Source organism: Saccostrea echinata, unplaced genomic scaffold, assembly GCF_033153115.1.
Source record: "Saccostrea echinata isolate AGI-Se365-2 ecotype Australia unplaced genomic scaffold, CSIRO_AGI_Sech_v1 ptg000086l, whole genome shotgun sequence".
NCBI classification, from domain to species: Eukaryota; Metazoa; Mollusca; class Bivalvia; order Ostreida; family Ostreidae; genus Saccostrea; species Saccostrea echinata.
Window position 1 is genome coordinate 2,965,682 of NW_026889835.1, and position 20,471 is coordinate 2,986,152.

The window sequence follows — 20,471 nt, forward strand, 5'->3', positions numbered from 1 at the left end:
TTCTATTTTTTGTAACCATGGCAACACTGTTCATCGAAATCAAAAACCGATGCATTTAATAATGTATCTTAGTGTAGTCTACTTGTGTGCCAAGTTATATTGAAATCGGACCAAAACTGTAGGAGGAGTAGCGTTTTAAAGGAATTTTACAGAAATTTCTATTTTTAGTAACCATGGCAACACCGTTCATCAAAATCAAAAACCGATGCACTAAATTATGTATCTTAGTGTAGTCTACTTGTGTGCCAAGTTATATTGAAATCAGACCAAAACTGTTGGAGGAGTAGCGTTTTAAAGGATTTTCACAGAAATTTCTATTTTTAGTAACCATGGCAACACCGTTCATCAAAATCAAAAACCGATGCACTAAATAATGTATTTTAGTGTAGTCTACTTGTGTGCCAAGTTATATTGAAATTAAACCAAAACTGTAGGAGGAGTAGCGTTTTGAAAAATTGTTTACAGACAGACGGACGGACGACGGACACCTTAGCTCTTCTGGTCTCTGACCAGTAGAGCTAAAAATCAACATAAAAACTTATTTAGGTATTGGCCTTTCAGGAGTTTAGATCTTCAAAGATCTTCATATTCACATGGCGATCGACGCATTAATTATTAACATGCAATTATACAATTTTGAAAGGTGAGCGACATAATAAAACACAGTTAAATGGAATATACCTGAATGCAGAAATGTTTATGCAAGAAAGAAAAGTCTTTCTGCTATTTCATCGTATATTTTAAAAATTGAATTGTATAATCCGATGATGGGTTACCGTGTACGATTCTTCAATGTTAGATGTTCTATAGACTGATGGTGTTATCTTCGATTGTTCAGCACATAATGTGGGGGAATCATTTAGCCCTTTACAAATGCAGGTACGATACTACACTCTATATAAAATGAATGGCGTGATCAGCTCAACTGTCAAGAAATATATTTTTATTAATATTGATGAGCACATCCTCTATTAGTCAACTTTTCTTTTTTTTTTACTTCTTTTTTCTTTAAAAATTATTCACTGCATATAAATTCAAATATCTGATTTTGTAGAACTTACATGACCTTTTAACTGCCAGGCGGAGGTAGTGTCAAGGGAATACTATAATAATGTGTGTTTTCTTTTAAATATATTACAATTTAACCCCTAACTCTCTGAAAAATTTATACAGAATTAAATACACGTTAACATTACAGAGAAATACATAAATGTACCGCAAAACATAATGACCGGGAATGTGTATTGACCAAAAAAAAAAAAAAAAAAAAAAAAATATGCGTCGACATTGATGTTTTTAGGTTCTCTGTTAGTGACACCCATGTATATTTGTATCTGTTCATCTCGATTTTGTTTTTTATAGGGGAACCATGATTTTTATCCTTTCAAGCTTTGTTCAGTACATTTCATTTAATAAATATAGCAATAACTAGAGGAAATATTTTATACAATGCCACTGTCATTGCATAAAAGTACTGGTACTGCTAATTTTCACAGGAGTGTTTCTACAGAATTTTTGCATTATATTTGAATAAAAAAACGCTGAAAACATGCTTTTGTATTAAAGTTTTCAATAAATATTGAATCGATACCTGGAATATTTTCGCCCATTTTAATGTCAGATGCATCATTGAGATTATTTTCAGTCGACAGCAAAAATTATCGATTAAAAATGTTGGAGGTTTTTATTTTAACGGAAATATTTAGAACATATATCTCATCAACAAGAGATATTCTCAAACTAACTAGTATGTTCTGTAACTCTTTCAACGCAGCCTTCGTCATTAAGATAATATTATTTTCTTTGCAAATATTTCATTTCTTTTATTTTGATATGGCGATATGGAGAAAACTGTTCGAGACAGCCCCGAGCACCACAAAGTTAGAGCTTTCTCAGAAATCCATTGGGTAAGACGTACAATTTGTCCTGGAGTTTATCTAAATCGTATTTTATACTAGTAATTCAACCCCTAACAAATTAAATCAGTATTTATCTGCAATAATCTTTTATTTCTCACCCAAATACCAGCATTCTTTTTATACATATATTTAACACCCTTTTCTGGGATGTCATTTATGCAAAAATTATCTTTACTTGTACTGAAGCAAGTTGATTTTTTTTTATTGTTTTATAAAAATTTTTAAGAATGTAAATAATAGATAATAATTCATCATAAGGAATATTACATTTGAAGCTTATTTCTCTCTATTGTCAAGTAATGGTATATCAAAAACCAATCACAAACAATTAATATCATCATGTATGCCAGGGACAAATCTTTTTAATATGAATGTTTTAATTTCTCTCAATATCACTTGCACCTTCAGGTATTCAATAGGCTTTCAACTCAAAATGTAAAAATATCATAGATGAAATTTATCTAATCCTTTGAACCTGCATGTACAAATCATTTATGAAACTATCCAAACTATACACAATTAAAGTCTTTTCTTTCAGTAAACCAGCTTTTCCATGTCAAAAAATAGGGGGTGGGAAATTTAAGCCAATGTGAATATCATGATGAAATTAGAAAAAAAATCATATTTGTACAAAGATATCCTGTTTTGCTAAAGTATTTTGGTTGGGTTTCAGACTGGGAGAAGAAGCGACCGATATCTGGTGATTTATCGCAAGTCTTTATTAAATAGTCATTGCACTGTTGGTAATTACTTTGCTCGTTTTTACAACTAAATTTCAGTTTTAATCTATGGTCATATCTGGACAAACGCACGCTTTTTGAAATACATCAATTTACACACATTTCTCAGGCGCAGAGCAGTGTCTCTACCTTTAGATATTTATTTTCCTTCCATTTGTGTGTCGGGTTATGTTGATTTTTTTCTGTATATTAGTACCAAATACACACATTTCACACAGACCTCAAAATTGTTGGAGATATTGCAAACGCAAAGATGGTTATTTATATCTCAAATAAAATCTCTTTCTGTGTTTTACCTATATGTCGTTTTCTGTTTTACTTGCACTAAACAAGTCATTTCTTTAATTAAATTCCAAGACATTTCTAAAGCTCATTTCAAGAATATAAAAGGTATTCTTGTTGTATTTGTCGTAGGTGCATTTCCTCTTCTCGATCTGTTCCTTTATAGAAATCTTCTTCACTTTGAGTACAGGTTCGCTTCTTGATTGTTCTCCTCTTCAGTGGAGAAGAATTTCTGTAAAATCCTTGTTTTTCGGTAACTTTTCTAAATCCTTGACCCGTGCATCTGTGATCCCGTGAAACTCGGGGAAATACCTCAGTTTCATCGACCACACAGCCCAAGCTAGCATAATGATCGATGAGATTCTTCCACACCGAATCACAAGACAGGAGATATTTATTTCCTGCAATAAAAGTAAGAGAAAATATAGATATTTTGGTGAATATTGTAATTAATATTATACTTGGCAGTGGAAGATTTTTGATCGAATACCATGTGGGTTTGCTTTTTACAGTTAGGCAATAAATGGATTGAAATACCGTGTACTTGCATTTCACAGAAGCAGGTTTTACTGTAGTGCTTAGTGAATGACTAATTTTGCATGTGTTTGATAATATTGTTACTGGTATATTAATAAAGATCATTGTACTGTAACAGTTGTTGCCTAAATTCACAAACCTATTATAATTAATCCCCTTCTTGCCCTGGTAAGTGCAACATTTATTTGATGCTCGTCAGAAATGAAACCAAGACTCTTCTTGCACCACCCCAGAGTTGGGTTATCTTCAATACGATATCGTGGCAAAGATCGAACTGTACTGAATATAACATAGTTCCATTCTCCACCTGAGGAAATAAAGACTTCGTTTAGACATTATCCAAAATACAAGATATATTTACTGTAGTACCTTATCTGTATGCATGGTACTTCAGATAAGGAAATGTTTGTTTGTATGTTGTTTTACGTCCCTCTCGAGAAATATTCACTCATATGGAGACGCCACCACTTGCCGGTGGAGGACTGCAAATTTATACCTGTGCTCGGCACTCAGGGAATTGAGCAGTGAGGGATCTTTTTCGTTCCAACACCTACTACGACACGGGACCTCGGTTTATACAGTCTCATCCGAAGGACTGATCTCCAGGTCCCGCAGTGGATTCGAACCCGCGACATAAGGATCAACTCCTTACTCTGCGACTCTAGAGCAGTCTCTCTTACCACTGTGCCACGCGGACGACTGATAAGGAAATGTAGAGATCTCATTTCTATACATACCCTGACTAGCCACAACTGTGTTGACATTGACCTCCTTTGCTATACTAGACAAAGCTGATCTTATCTGATGACACTGAGCATTGTACTGGGACATTATATTCAAGTTCTCTTTGTCAGTAAGGTCTAGCTTCTCGTGATAAAGCAAATGTTTTAACACTTCCACCTGAAAATTCAATCAATATAAGTGTACGATAAACAGCCTCAATGGAGAGAAACAAGTTTTTTTAAAAAAATCTTTTCCAATAACTTCTCTTTTGATATTACCTCTTTGCTTATAATTAAAGATCACAACATGTATGGTATTTATTTCCCCAATTTTAGTTTTACTCACGACTTTGTCTATCTCTCGTTTATTGCTGCAAGATTGTTCATTTCCTTCCTCGGTAGACACAGTCAGAAATTCCTCCTCTCCTTCTATGTGACAAAACACAATAGGTATCTTGTCTCTGTTAACCCAAATTTTTAAAGGGTTTGGAATGTCCCACTTTGGAGAAGACATCGTTTGAAGTCGTCCATCATAAAATTCATTCGAAGGAAACTCGCATATCCCTGGGTGCTACAAAAATAGTAGTATATATGTATATTAAGAGGACAATTTGTCAAGAAATTAAGATTAATTCCAGATTAATTTGACCAAACTTTTTCCTAAACGCCACATGCACTTACCATACGATACTGAATTCGAAGCATGGTTGCTCTGTCAGAGTATCTTTCAAATAAAGATTTTTCGAGACCCAGCTCTGCTGCATAATTGGACTTTAACACAGGTCGTAGTTGTTTGTGGTCTCCAATTAGCACCACCTGCTTTGCTTTGGTAGCAATGATGGCTGCAATACTCTCTGGCTCAGTACACATTCCTGCTTCGTCTATTATTAACTGTTGGATGTTTCCAGTGAGTGCTTTTATAAATCTTGGGCTTATTGCAACTGCGGTTGTACAGAAAACAACTTGATGTTGTTTAATTTCTCTTTGTGTTGCCTCATTTATTAAGTGTCTGTACATCTTCAAATCCTCCAATGTTGGTTCATATTCTCCTTTGGTATATTTACGAAATATTTCGTCATATCTATGTATTTCATCAGATAATGGTTTATCGTTTAATCGTATCAGATTATGCAAAGATATATCTTCCAGCTCTGGGTCAGGTCTTGATTCCTTTGTGGATGTCCTTTTGGAAAAGAATTTACCAGGTGTTGGGAAGACTTTGTTTTCTAAAGAGTTACCATACAGTCGGATAATATCGGGACAATCCTTTTTGTATTTTTTAAGCATCCACTCTAATTTAAAAAAAATGGCATACACTAATTGGCTCATGCTAACAAATGAATAAAAAGATTTATCGTAAAAAGTAAGTCAGAGTAGGGTTATGACTGGACTTCAAATTTTGGTAACTGGGAAACCCGATCTATCATATATATTGTTCAATATAATAAAGTCAAAATGTGTCAATTTAAATGTTTGTTTATAAATGTTTTTTACAGTATTTTGCTACTGAGTCGCCTCATATTCCATTTGAGATCTCTGGTTAAATGTATTCCAGGGTTCTCAATGAGCTATTTTACTGTGTCGGCCCCGACTCAGTAAAATTTCCCCCGAAATATTAACGATCCAAATTTTATGCGTGCGACACAGTAAAAGATTTTGCGACACAGTAAGATCTGTGATAATCAGAAAATCAGAACATAAATTCTCTCTAACTGAAACTTTAATCAAACAAATATATCATCTTTCAATTTTTAATGCATAGCATTTAATTATCTCTCAATAGGGCACACTGGCTTGCTTAATTCACATTGCATTATCAATTATCTCCGAGACCCTTGCTGGACTTTACGCATGAAGGAACAAAGACAAACCATATGTTTTCACACTTCCATGTAACTGTATAATTGCTAGTTGCATTTTTAAAAAATATTATTTAGATACATAAAAATTAATCAAATATATGCCTTTAATTCAGAATCACGTCTCTTAGAACTATGTTGGCACTGTGATTCAAACATCAATCGTAATCATTTAATTGATGTACATGTATTGTTGGAGAATTTAAAGGCACCCCCTAAAAGTATTTTACTATTCTAAAGTTTCTTTCTAAATTCAAAAACTTACCGGTAATTCGATCAACTATCAAAAATCAGGGCAAATTTACTTTTTAAGATAGTAAGTAGTTCGATGGTATCGACCAGAATTTCCTCTGCTCTTCAGTGCATGTGTAAAATATAAAGTAATATATAAAAATATAAAGGTTTAATACTTACAACTTGTAGATACCGATACAATTATATTATATAAGTATTTTTCTTTAAATCGTACTTTTTTTTTAATGTAGGGGGAGGAGGTCGGTTGGTTGGAGTTATAGTATGTACATAATTATATATAATTGGAGACATTCTGTTTTCAATCAATATCCATTTATTTATTTTTCATTAATTTGTACGATCATACCATTTGTGTATCGAATTAGTGGGTCAAAAAGTTGAATACTATTCTGTTACAAATATGAGAATACTAGTAATGCTTAAAATAAAAAAAATAAGAATGATTGTTTTTGTTCATCATTTAGCTTAAAATCAGAACATGTGTAGAAACGATGTTTCAGATATTTTACTTATTAGCCACAAAGTCCAATGACCTATAGCATATATATATAACCAGAGTATCACGTGAGTATTTCCATACAAAGATCTTTGTAGGGATTGTCAAACCATCAACTGTTTTCAGCTGATGATCAATTTTTTCTTATCCCTAAGGGCCTGAACCAACAGAGGTTACGATTTTCATTATTTAGTACCGCATGTAGCGTATTTCTCGTTATGATTTAAATAATGAACACTGTTTTTCTACTTCTAGAAGAACTTAGTTTGGGACGGATAAAGGAAAATCGATAAATGAGCACAAAGATCAGACCCCAAATAGGCGGTAGCGAAGGATTAGAGAATGTCTACAAACACTATAAGAGCTGCATAAACAGATTAGAAGAGCGACGGACTCGGGAAAAGGTAGGAATGGCGCAGCTGACGGACGACTTCAGGTCAGAGCTTTCAAGGTAACGGAGAGCGGAGCAACCGAAGGCAGAAGAAGACGAAAAGAGAGATGAGCAAGGCAAGATTTGTTAAGAATCCATTTGAGTTTACACAGGAGCTGCTAGGTGTAGAAAGAAGAGGAATACTTCACTGTTCAAAGGAAGAAGCTTGGGGGTGTTTACATGAAACACACTCTGGCCCACTGAGAGAAGAACCACTGGGTTAATGCCAACGTGCGGTGAAAGTGGATCCACCACACATTATGATAGATGTGAAGGAGCCTACATGGAAGGAATTGGAGGAAGTGGTCAAGAAAGCAAGATCAGGTTCAGCTCCCGCACCAGTATGATACTATATACATTGTACAAGAGGTGCCAATGTTACTTAGAAATGTGGCAACTTTTCCGAGTAATCTGCAGGAAAGAGCCAAAACCAGGATGCTGGAAGGAGGCAGAAGAGTGTGTTGTACCGAAAGAGAAGAACTCTAAGACAATCAACCAGTTTAAAACAATATCTTTGCTAAATGTGGAGGTGAAAATATTTATGTCAGTGCTAGCAAAACGGATATCAGGGTACATGGCGGACAACATATACATAGATACATCTATACAAAAGACAGGTACTCCGGATACGTAGAACACACAAATGTCATAAACCAGCTCATCAAGGAGGCCAAAGAAGGCGAGAAAAACTTTGCAGCAGTTGTTAGACCTGTCAATGCTTATGGATCAATGCTCCACAAGCTTATTGAGTCGGCGATGGAGCTTTACCAAATACAGCTGTATCAGAGAAGGTTCAGGGGATTTTTATGGCCTACGTCGGAGGAATGCAGATCCGGTTCACTGTCGATGACTACACCACATCCTGGCAAAGAGTAGAGAAAGGGATAGTCATAGGATGTACAATTTCTTCTATCCTGTTTGTAATGGGTATAAGGATGGTGATCAAAACTGCAGGAAGAGAGACAAGAGGGCCAAGGATGAACTTGGGATTTATCAGCCACCAGTCAGAAGCTTTATGGATGATCTCAAAGTGACGTAACGACTCATATACAGGCAAGATGGGTCCCATCAGCTTTGAAAGATAGTGTTTCCGGGACACGCATGAAGTTCAAGCCAAGGAAATCCAGATATCTCGTATTGAGGAAGGGGCGTGTAAACAGACTAGTCAAGATGCAAATTCAAGGAGAGGAGATCCCATCAATAATAGGAAAGCCAATTAATTGCTCGGGAAAGTGGTTTAATGATTCCATCACAGACAGATATCATCGATTACACAAAGAAGAAACTCCTTTTTTAAGCTTAAATAGTTGATAGCAGCGGATTACCTGGAAAATATAAGGAATGGATTTACCAGCATTAGATCCATAATGACATTACGGGACTCAGTAGACGACAGGATCGCAAGAAGAACAGGGACCCAGACAAGAACAGGAAGAGGGTGGTCAACAAAACATCAGTGGACCAAGCAGATAGTATGTTATACTTACGAGACATCATTGGAAACAGAAACACTGGGCGACAGGGCAAAGGAATGTCAAATTTTCAGCAGTGGTAAAAGGCATCAGCAGCAGAGAGGCGCACCATGGTTTAGGCTAAGGTACGGCGCACTGAGGAAGATCAATGGAAAGCAAGAACCAAAGAACTCGGAAAACAGAGGACCTGGATGAAATGGAACTTACCGGAGCGGGAATTAACATGGGCAAAACTGTGAAAAACCGATCAGTTTAGAATCTCGTTCCTGCTGAGGTCAGTGTATGACACAGTCCCTTCTCCTGTAAACTTGCAACAGTGGGGACTAAGAGAAGACCCAAACTGCAAACTGTGTGGTAAAAGAGGGACCATGGCGCATATTCTATCAGGATGTCAAGTAGCGTTGACTCAGGGGAGATAAAGATGGCGACACGACAAAGTCCTGCCGGAGTTGACTGATGTGCTGGAGGTGGAGAGGACAAGGAAACGACCAACAGACATGAAACAAAGACAGATAAAGTTTGTGAGACAGGGTGAAGCAACGGCTGACACAAGAGCAGCAAGGCGGACATCAATGCTGGATAGAGGGCATGACTTGGAACTCAGAGCGGATCCAGGCAGGAAGTTAGTTTTCTCTGATATCGTGGAAACTAACCTATAACCAGACGCAGTTTTAGTGTCCCAGCAGTCGAAAACGTTAGTCACAATAGAGCTGATTTTGCCATGGGAAAAGAAATTGTGAGGAGGAACATGAAAGGAAGATCCTTAAGCTTAAATATGCAGAGCTCATGGTAGACTGCAAGAAAAGAGGATGGAGCGTCTGGCTGTTTCCGATAGAGATCAGCTGCAGAGGATTCCAAGAGCAATCGGCGTGAAAGCTGCTTGCACGATAAGGAGTATCAGGAGAAGCATGCAAGATAGCAATAAGAACACTGGAAGAAGCAGCAGAGAGGTCATCCAGCTAGATATAGCACCATCGAGATGATCTGTACTGGAGGTAAGGGTCCATTGAGTAGTGGATTGGTCACCACTGCTGACCCACCTTCTGGAGGATGTCATGGTTTAGGATCGAAACATCCGGTGAAGGTTGGAGAGCATCTGATGACGATCGGAACCGACAGGAGAATGCCATGGACAGAACTGTCATAAAACGATAGGCATGCATAAAAGTGCCGAGCTGAAAGATGGCAGAAATCCATCTTCAGTAAATGCATACTGCTATTGCGATTATTCCTAGTTCGCGTTCACTATTTCTTATTGCCCGAGATCTTAAATCATTAAATGAAGTATTAAGTAACTTATTAACAAAACAAATTCACAGTTGTCTTAATTTTCATCATTATCCTCATAAAATTTGGAGGTTAGAAGTTCAAAAAAAGGAGTTTTAAAAAAATCCATTTTTTTAATGTAACCAAATTAGGAAAATAGTTTAGCACTGTTGATATTAAAAGGATGTTGGAGTTCCTCATTGACAACATCTATGTAGTCTTTGGAGACCAGTTTTTCCAACAAACTGTTGGAATTCTAATGGGGACTAATTGTGCTCCTTTACAAGCTTATCTGCGCTTATGTTCCTTAGAAGCAGAATTGATATAAAACTTCTACATGAGAAGGAAACATTTGCTGTGGCTTTCAACTCGACATTCCGATAGATATCGACGACGTTTTATCCATTTATATGTCGACTAAATATATCCCCGAGAGCTCGAAATAAAAGACATCACAGAGTCTGTCACATTTGTTTCAAATTTGGATGTTTTACTGATTATAGAGTATAAAAGGCCAACTTACAAATAACTGTGAGATAAACGAGATGATTTAAGTTTTCCATCGTCATTGTCAAACTTTCCTATTTATGTAGTAATTTGCGAAAAACACTGACTTTTACAGTCGACGGTTTACTTTGACATTTAAATCTGCTTTATGTACGGAGTTACAAAATTGATAATAGATAAGAAAACCCTAATGGTGTTTGGGGCACTTACAAGATTAACTGGTATGCAGTCAACGCAAGAGATGATGGGAGACAAAATAACATAGCTTAAATGATTCATTCGTGAGGGTTTCAATCTCATTTTCTTTAGGAATCAAATAACGAAGAAAAAACATTCCAGAAGGAAAACTAAGCAAGAGTTGGAAAATATGGAAAGGGAGGAGGTTGAGGTTGGTTGCCGTTCCCTCCCTCGACAACGTAATATGTGCTTTGAAATGGTCCATTATAATCGCTTAATTAACTGTTATGCTTAATATTTATATCGTAAAAGAGCTTCCATATACTATCCTAGTGTAAAAGTAAGCCGTCGATTGTAAAAGTCAGTGCTTTCCGCAAAAGTTTATGTCTCCCAACTTTTACGATACTCATGAGCATGCTCTGATAAAGATCAATTTTTAAACGGAGGCAGGTTACAAACAGATAAGTTGATGTTACAGGGTTTTTATAACCTCATTTAAAGTCAGCTTTTCGTAAATTCTATGGTCGTTATAATTACCCTGAAAATAAATATAACCTATTATTGGGTTTTGACATTTTATACATATCGTTAGGCTTTTTTTTTTGTGCTATAAAGTTTTGACGACCGTATACTATCTCTTTGATCAATACATAGGGCTCACGGCGGGTGTTACTGGTCAACAGGAGATGCTTACATCTCTTAGGTACCTGGTTCTACCTCTGACATTTCCATGATCCGCGTTTTATGCCCTGCTCATTGGTTTCTACTGTTTGTATTTTTTTTTTCAGATTGATCGCTGTTCGTTATCTTCACCTTTTTCATGATGTTACTTTTGAAAAAAAAAGTTTAAACCTTAAAAGTTACCTGAACACATTTCTTTCATATTTTTTTCATAACAACACTTAATACTTACTGGCTACAAGATCTACAGATTTATTGTTTGGTCCACAAAAAACAACTTGCATTCTTTCATGGCCTTCCTGAAGCATCTGGATGTTAATTTTGTTAAAAAGGTATACCAACTTTATACCAGTGTGGGTTTTTCCAGTACCTGCAAATGGAAATTTGATTTTCGAGGATGAATGCTATTAAGGTATCCTCACGTGACGTTATAGGCCTTTGAAAAAGCTTCCATTAACTAATCCTTGTACCCAGCAGAAAGATATCTTTCACTGGAATGTTTTTTATAGGTAAGAAAAAATATGGTTTAGTATGTGAAGTTTAAAAAAGCTACAATTTCTACAATTATTCCATTCATCTACTGTGAAATCACTAATTATTTGGAGGGGTGGGTGGGTAATTTTCATTGTTTTCGAGGTATGAAGAGACCCACAAATTCATGTCCACCACGAAATGCAAAATTTCATACACAAAACGTTTCCATCCACAAATTCAAATCCCCACAAAAAAATATTTTTTCCTTCAAACATCGAAAATTTATAATTTTGCATTATTCTTTTAAAAAATGCTACAAAGGACAAGAACTCTTTCTTAGTTTTATTCATTCATATATTTCCTGTTTTATATGTCTATCTTGTGTCAGAGTCATTTGAACCAGTTTTCACACATTTTTAGCCATTTCGTGGCCCTTTTCACAAAAAATCTTATTAAATTTCATTGTAAGAGAAACATAAGAATTTGTTCATTTTGATAAAAAAAAAATCTTAAGAGATAAAATTTGTTGTAACTTTACGAGAGTTCTAACCCTCTTGTAATTATATATCTTATATAATGTAAACTTTATCAGATAAAAAAACATAAGTATAATTATTTGAACTATTTTACACACCCTGCAAATAGTATTTACAGTATCCATCTATAAATTAATTGAAACCTTCTGCAAAGTACTTACAGATTCCCAATAATCTTGATTACACTCAATATTTGAGGCGAATGACTTCTGTTTTGCTTTCCAGTTTGGAGAAATTCAAATTTATTTTCATTTTTATCCCATTCATAAACTGGATTATAAAGATCATAAAGCATATGGAGATCGTTGCTAGGGACATCTTAATCTTGAAAGTAAAATTTTTAAGTTCAATTTATTACGAATATTTTCGTGAAAGATTTTCGTAAGGGGTTCTTAAGTTAAAATCTTACTCAAAATATTTAGATTTTTTGTTGAAAGGGATAGAGATTACCGATCATGTGCATTTTCCAAACTTGTTTACATGTACTCCTGTTTATGCATTTTCAACATCTTAAAAATGTGGCAGTCTATATATTTGCTGTGATTATTAATTATATTAAACTAAAAGAAAGGGAAATTTATGCAGTTACTCTACTTTGAAAAATTAAAATTGCGAGGGTGGAACTGTCTTAAGTTTAATAATAAATATTATCCTCCCAATGTTTTTATGTCCTAGTTGCCTACAATGTTTATGATCAAAGTATAAAGGTCTTTATGCGAGTAAGAGTATACTGGATTGCTAAACACACAATAAGAAATCTTATGATGACACTGGAAATTAATGGTTTTCTATCCTAAAGTATGTTTTCATCTATTTTTTTAAATGGTTCGATAATTACCACACACTAGAGAGGGTTTCAACATTATTTTTTAATTGTATATCAATGAAGTAATATTTCCAAAAAAAGATAGGCTAAGTCTCCAATCTTCTGAGCATGGTAATAAGGCTTAACAGTGTAGAAAGTTGATTTTGTTTAAAGGAAGCCAGACTAAGCTGTCATAAACGTATTTTGTGCTTATATGAAAAATATTTTTCAATATTTACATTTCCAATAAATTTCCCTTTGATTCTTTACAAATTAAAAAACCGTTCATTTTCTCATGAACTACCATGAATGATCATGAATATCTCCATTGTTACGTCATAATATCCTGCTTGACGTCAAATCTATAGTGCGAACTGATATTTGCTTTAAAAATGACAGTTGAATGGCGTAATATGTGGCAACTCATCAGAAAAATAATGTTAATATAAGAAATTAATTTAATTTTTATAAATTCATGAGGTAGATGAACTACAACGCTTCACGCCGGCATATTTATCATGAAGCGCTTCATGAAATATGCCGGCGGGAAGCGTCGTAGTTCATGTCCTCATAAATCTTCAAAAATTAAATTCATTTCTTAAGTAGATCCTTAGGAATGAATAGAATATTTGAAGTATGAGAAAGGACTTGGAGAAGCCAAAAACCCAAGCACTTTTTTTTCTTGTTGAAGACCATGTGAAAGTTACAGAATATAGTGAAGAGTGTAAATGAAAAAGAAAACCTAAATAATTAATTATATATTTATTATGTCTGCTTTTGTTCACCTCATTGGTTAACTCGTGACTCTTTACAATAAAAATACATAAATACAGAAAAAACATTTACAAGAATTCCAGATACCCATTTCGCAATTTCTCTTTACTTTAAAAATTTGACCTACCTGGAGGCCCATGTATTAGGCTAAATGTTGAAGTCAAAGCATTCTGAATAGCCTTCTTCTGAAATTCGTTGTTTCGCACAATGCTTTCAAGGTTTACTTCTATAGTCATTTGACGAGCTATATTACAGTACCGTTTATCTACAATAAAGAAAAATTTATGTACGACCAAGATACCGTTTTGAAAATGTAAAATACTGGGGAAAAAAACGAAACAAAAACGTAATAAAACCTTACTTAAATGAATGGATTTTCCATTACATAATGCAACCTTCTTCGCCAGATCAGTTGATTGTCCAAGGCACTGAAGTATAGATTCTGTACGTCTACAAAAGTAAAATTCGGAAAATCTCGCACTCTGTATCAATCATTTAAACAATAAAATACTTTCTTTATTTGTTAGTATGGGAATTAATGTTGCAGCTGTTGCAGAAAAAAATACATAGAATACATAAAAGACATTTTATTGTTTATATTCATATCTATATAAATAATCATCTAAAGTAGGTTAAAGTAGGTTAAATAGTGTATTATTGAAATATAAGTCAATGTACGTTTCGTTGATGGAAGAAACACTCCTCAAGAAATCAATACAAGTGGTAAGCTTAACGGCGATTACTGACTGATACACTGCAATTGTTTTCGTAAGAAACAAGAGGCCCAAGAGCCTTTACGGTCACCTGAGCATAATACAACACTGGAAAGGGCCCATAGAAGTATAAAACAGAGTTAACTGATAGACGAAGCAATGTTGCCCAAGAATTTCAAAAATCTGGTAAAAATACCCTTGCTTATTGTAAGCTTATTGTTATAACCGAGTGATTTCCTTGGGATCATACTTTGTTTTTCCTAAGTCTTACTGGGATGATAATGAATGCAAATATACAAATACAAGGGGCATTTGCCTATTATGTAAGGTATTCTATATATATACAGAAATGTTTTTGTCATTTGCCTAGTGCTACAATTCAGTACACACATACTTTGGTATACAACATGGCTATTTGCAACTTGTCACTTATTACAATAAGTCACCCTAGCTCTCTAGCTGTGATTCTTTGTTCATTTTGATAAAATATAAAACAACTTTATCTTGTCTCTTATTAACCATGACTCTACCACAGACAATTACTCACATACTGTCAAACAGATCACCATAGCGTAGCCATAACGTGAAAATTACAACTTTTTCTAAATATATAGATAATCTTTATGTCAATTTTTCACTTTGTTTTCCAGGCAGGAATCTTACTTTAAGCATGCTTTGCTCATTTAAACCAAACATTCATTTTTATTTTGTTTCTGTATATATATAAAATTCTTTCTTGTATTCTCATTCAATCAATTAACCTGTTAATTAGATTATATACAAGGATTTCTTGATTAACAACATCTAGCAAAGGGGAGTAATTCTCATTTGCATCACTTATTACACTTATGGACTCTCTTTGCCTCCTAGATACCCAGGAGCAAAGAAAAGGCACATACACTTATAGTTATATTTAATACATTTACTGATATTATTGCATTTAGTTTGTTTGCTTAGTACCCAGGGACAGAGGATAAGATTTTCAAGGCATTAATGCTTTTTGGATAATTAATCAATAGAGCCCAACCCAAGCACAAGAGCCCCTGACCCAGTGGCCATAAAATTCACAATTTTGGAAGAGGCACCTTTCTCATCATAACTAAGTATTTAGTTTGCTTGGTAGATACCAAGGTGCAGAGGAGAAGATTTTTAAAGCATTGATTTATTTTTAGTATATAATATCAAATAAGACCCTCCCACGGAACCCCTGACCCCGGGGCCATTGAATTCTTAATTTTGGAAGAGGCACTCCTCATTATCATAACTATGTACTTAGTTCAGCGGCTCAATACCCAGGAGAAGAGAAGATTTTCAAAGAATTAATGCATTTTTACTGTATAATCATTAGAGCCCCGCCCTAGCACCAGAACCTCTGACCCTGGGGTCATGAATTTCATAATTTTGGTAGAAGGATCAATGCTTATAACAATCATGCCAACAGTTTGACTATGATGTCCAGGAGTAAAGAAGAAGATTTTTAAAGATTGTATTAATTTTGAAGGATTTAGCCCCGTCCTTCAGGTCCCAGGGGGGACAGGGGCCATGAATTTAACAATTTGTACTCCCCTTTACCCATACTCATAGATGCTATATGCCGAAATTGGTTAAAATTGGATCAGTGTTCCCAGAGAAGAAGCTAAAAATGTTCAAAGTTTACGACCGATTGACGACGAACGACGACGGACAAAAACAGATAGCAATAGGTCACCTGAGTGACTCAGGTGACCTAATAAACGAGATAATATTCACTGGATGTAAGTATATTATTCAACACACGTATTTTTGCTTATATGTTTACCGTATAACTTCCGTTTTTACACATAAATTATACCTCTAATGATATTTTAAAAAACACATACACATCTGTTTCGGATTTTGGAATTATTTCCACCGAACATCGTGACGGTCTCGTCTCATACAACATTGCTTTACTTGGATCACTGCTGCCACTATGTAGCTTAAAGGTCACTCTATAAGTGGTTTTACTCCGTGGTTGGCTTTCATCTGAGTCTTGTATTTGATCTTGTTGTTTAATCTTTTCCATCTTAGTCAATTGTCCATGGAGAATCCAAATAATTCTGTCGTGTGGATCTTTTGACGATGCGTCCTTAGTTTCAACAGGTCTTTGGTCTAAGTGTTCGGAACGTAGACAAAGAAAGTCACTGTTTACACATTCTTTTTCATCAGGTTCAGATTCTCCTTGTAATATAAATTTCTCTGACATTCTGCTAAATTCTATGTCTCGTTGATTACAAAATCTAGCAGGAAGAAAAAAGTGACCCGATCTTCTTGTATCAAAACTAACAGGTATGTTGTTAATAGTAACAGAGTTTTCGTCAACTGCTGATACCACTGCTTCCATTTCAAGGATGGGTAACCAAATGGTCAAATATTTCGATGCAGTTTCGTATATTTTCTGTGGTTTTAAAACTGAGTACTTGGAAAAAAACTTTATCGGGTCACGTGTATGCTGAAGGCAATGTTTTATGCTACTTGTCATATCAAAAAGTTGAAATGATGGAGAGAAAATTCCTCCCTTTGGTTCGGCTGATATCTGAATACACATGATTTGTCCACGGGAAAAAGACATACTGTACTCACATCCTTGTTTAATAACATTTCCACTTTCCACTTCAGAAGAATGATCAAGAACTGTATCTGTACATGTGTCAACAAAATTATGCTTATCTTCATCTAAACCGAATGTGTCTTCAGTATATCTCCCTGTCAATATTCTTCTAAGATCTGATCGATTTTCACCCAAAGTCATTGTTAAAACAGTTTTCCATGTTTCTTGGCCAATAAATCTTGCTCTTGTATGAGGATTTATTTGCTTGCAAAATGCTGCTTTGGCATCTGGTGATAGCCATCCTTCTCTACTGACTGGTTTTCCGGTTATATCATATAATCTCTGCAACCATTTTAATACCAAGCGTTCATTGTTCGGATCTGTTTTCCTTGTAATAATCGGTTTTTCGCTCAAATGAAGTAAATTGAATGGGATCTCCTTGCAATGCACGGGTAGAAATCTTAATCCTGGAATTATTATTGAAAGAGATTTTTCTGAAAAGTCTTTTACAAAGCCATGCAATATTTGTGGTGTTTTTTTCAGCTGAAACCCCCAAAACATAATTTGGCACTGCTTTTGGAACTGCTTTGCTCTATGCATTATAGTGTTAAATTCTTCGCAAAGATCATGTACTTCATCTGATGTATATGGACAGTAGGTATTTTCCAGAGCTGCATGAATCAATCGATTAACAATTAGGTCTGGATATCTTCGTATAGGTGATGTGAAATGAACGTACAAGTTCATTTTCAGAGAAAAATGATAAAGTTCTTTATCATCTGCAGTTCCAGTACATCTGTATTTAGCTGTCTCTTGAAAAGAAAGCCATTCCTCTAGAATCAAACATTGCATTGGGTGCAGCTCGTCTGTGCAAATTAGCCTTGACGCTTTTTCCATATCATTGCATTTTATGCATTCTGAAAGTTTTTCCCAGACCCACTTTTGAAGTGGCATAACATGCGGGTATCTAATTTGTTTTTTAATTTGATGAATTCCTATAACTTGGTCGTTTCTCAGTGGGTCAATGTGTTGCAATTGGAGCACCATGTTTAGAATTGGGCTGCTCTGATTAATCCAAGATTCAACCATATCTTTGGAAGGAGCATCCTGACAACGCACAGGTATAACGTCCGGAAATTTCCTCCATAGAAATTCAGCAATAGATCTATTTGCTAGAATCATGAATTCTTCAACTAAATAATGTGCTTCTTTTGATTTAAGAATATCATTCTGTACTTCGTTAAGCATTGTTTCAATAGGAAAAGAGAACATTGCATCTTGCATTCGTATGGCACGTAACATCTTTGCTATTTTGAACAACAGTAAAATATCTTCGTCTAGTTCTCCAGGTGGACTTTTTTTCTCGATAATCTTTTGAACTTCTTCGTAAGTTAACTGTTTAAATGACAAAACAATGGTTTTCAATACTTCAACGTTTATTATATTTATTTCATCTTTATTCTTTTTGTGCAACGTAAAGAAAACTGTGATGGCGGGTCTAGGTGTTTCAGGTAGAAGACTGCACAAGTTGGTGGCGAATGGTTCAGGTAACATGTGGTAGGGATTGATGCCTTGTCCAGGATAAAAAGTGCATGCTCTCTCTCGAGCTTCCACATCTATTGCATCATCTTTATTTATAACAGCTCCAACATCGGCAATATGAACCCCTACACGCAAATTTCCATCTTTCTTTCTTTCAATGCTAATTGCATCATCAAGATCTTTAGACTTTGCAGGATCTATGGTAAAAACTTTCAAAGCAGTCAAATCTATCCTATCTTCTTTGTTACTTGTTATTTTGTTTGCTTGAAACTCAACAAGTTTTCCTTCTGTCTCGGTGACAGTTTCTTTCTGGTAGTATTTAGGGACTTGGTATTGAAATCGAAGATTGTGTAGAGCCGAGGACTGATTTTCTTCGATTTTTATTACTCTAATGACGGCAGCTAACGGATAAGGATGGAAATCGGTCCATTTGATAAAAACCACCAAGAAGGTGTAGTTCTTGATTTCTGTAAGATCGATTTTGAAACAATTGTGAAATTTGATGCTGGAAAACTGAGGATCGTACTTGTGAACAAGAATAAAATTCGGATTTTTATTATCATGAATAATGGTAAGCTTTGGGACTGTTTTACACAGGGGTCTCATAAGAAAATTGGACGTGTCATCAAGGACACAGACAAAAACCGGATTTGTGATGTGGTTTGCTCTTTTCCTTTTAAAAATGCCTACCACTTTTCCATATATTTTATGAAGTCTATTGCTTCTGTTAATATCCCTCTGGTACCTAGCAATATATTCTTCTCTGTATTTTTCATAGTTGTACACTTCTACCAATACAACATCTTCATTGAAGCTCTTTCCCGCTTTTGATCTTCCAGATATTTGAATTTCTTCAAGGCCATCTATATCCGGTACGTTTAGAATCTTGCAAACAGATTCGTGTGAATTTTCTACATTAAATCTGCACCGTTTATACTGATGTGGATTAGTTTTCAAAACAGTTTCTAGCGTTTCTGTTGGAATCATTTCTTCATAAAATCTTTTTCCTTCTTTCTCCTCTTGGAGATCGTCTGCATTTGAAAGTTCTAGCCCGTACAGCATAATTTCTTCCTGTAGCATTGAAGAGTTCTTTTTGTCATTGGAATACAGGTTAAGACTTTCCTCAAATCTAGAGGATATCATTTCGCTGTCCATTTGTGTAAAACCATCAACACTGTGTACAGATAATGTTGATTCACTATCGGCATCCATGTTTAATGACTCCGCAATTGAACTACATCTTGAAATAGCTGGGGTACTTGATTGATCATGGCCCATCTGTTTGACTGAAGGGTTTGTGCGATTTTTGATTTCTATAAATAAATTATTTCTAATTTAAGTTTAAATTGTACATGTCGTAAGAATCACTAAATAATTTATTCATAAATAGTAATTCGTGATATTCGTCGATTCTAGTTTGTCACTTGGTATATGTTATTACTTAAAGTTTTTGACATAACAGGGTTCTTTACAAGGGGATTTACCATTGCGGCCCTGCCATTGTTTAAATGTGCGCAATGATTAAACATGCTGCAGCATGGTCAAAATCGGCGGCCGCCATGATTAAATCTTTTGCATTTCAGTATTGACATACTTTCTAATGACTTAAGTAGTTAACAGTATATAATGTTCTTGTAGATATATTTTAGCAATACTGGTATAGTGACTTGTATAATTCCCAAAATTCATAATCATAGATTGTTTTAAAAATCATT

The 20,471-nt window shown here is 35.0% G+C and overlaps 1 protein-coding gene across 1 annotated transcript; it reads right to left on the minus strand.

Annotated features, from left to right (window-relative positions):
* Positions 1–2,932: 2,932 nt before the first annotated feature.
* On the minus strand, positions 2,933–19,968 carry LOC133177065 (helicase with zinc finger domain 2-like). Its single transcript, XM_061312156.1, has 9 exons — positions 16,505–19,968; positions 14,294–14,382; positions 14,060–14,197; positions 11,576–11,713; positions 4,882–5,492; positions 4,547–4,771; positions 4,216–4,378; positions 3,618–3,785; positions 2,933–3,342 (listed from the first exon to the last, which is right to left on the minus strand). The coding sequence occupies exons 1-9, from the start codon at positions 19,966–19,968 to the stop codon at positions 3,035–3,037; spliced, it is 5,304 nt and encodes a 1,767-aa protein (XP_061168140.1). The 3' UTR covers positions 2,933–3,034.
* Positions 19,969–20,471: the final 503 nt, after the last annotated feature.

Excerpts from the sequence above, each read along its gene's own strand:
- LOC133177065 (XM_061312156.1), bottom strand. The coding sequence starts at position 19,968 with ATGGATGCCGATAGTGAATCAACATTATCTGTACACAGTGTTGATGGT. Across the intron at positions 4,772-4,881 it reads TTCGAATTCAGTATCGTATG|CACCCAGGGATATGCGAGTT; the intron begins GTAAGTGCATGT and ends CTATTTTTGTAG. Across the intron at positions 3,343-3,617 it reads AAGGGGATTAATTATAATAG|GAAATAAATATCTCCTGTCT; the intron begins GTTTGTGAATTT and ends CTTTTATTGCAG.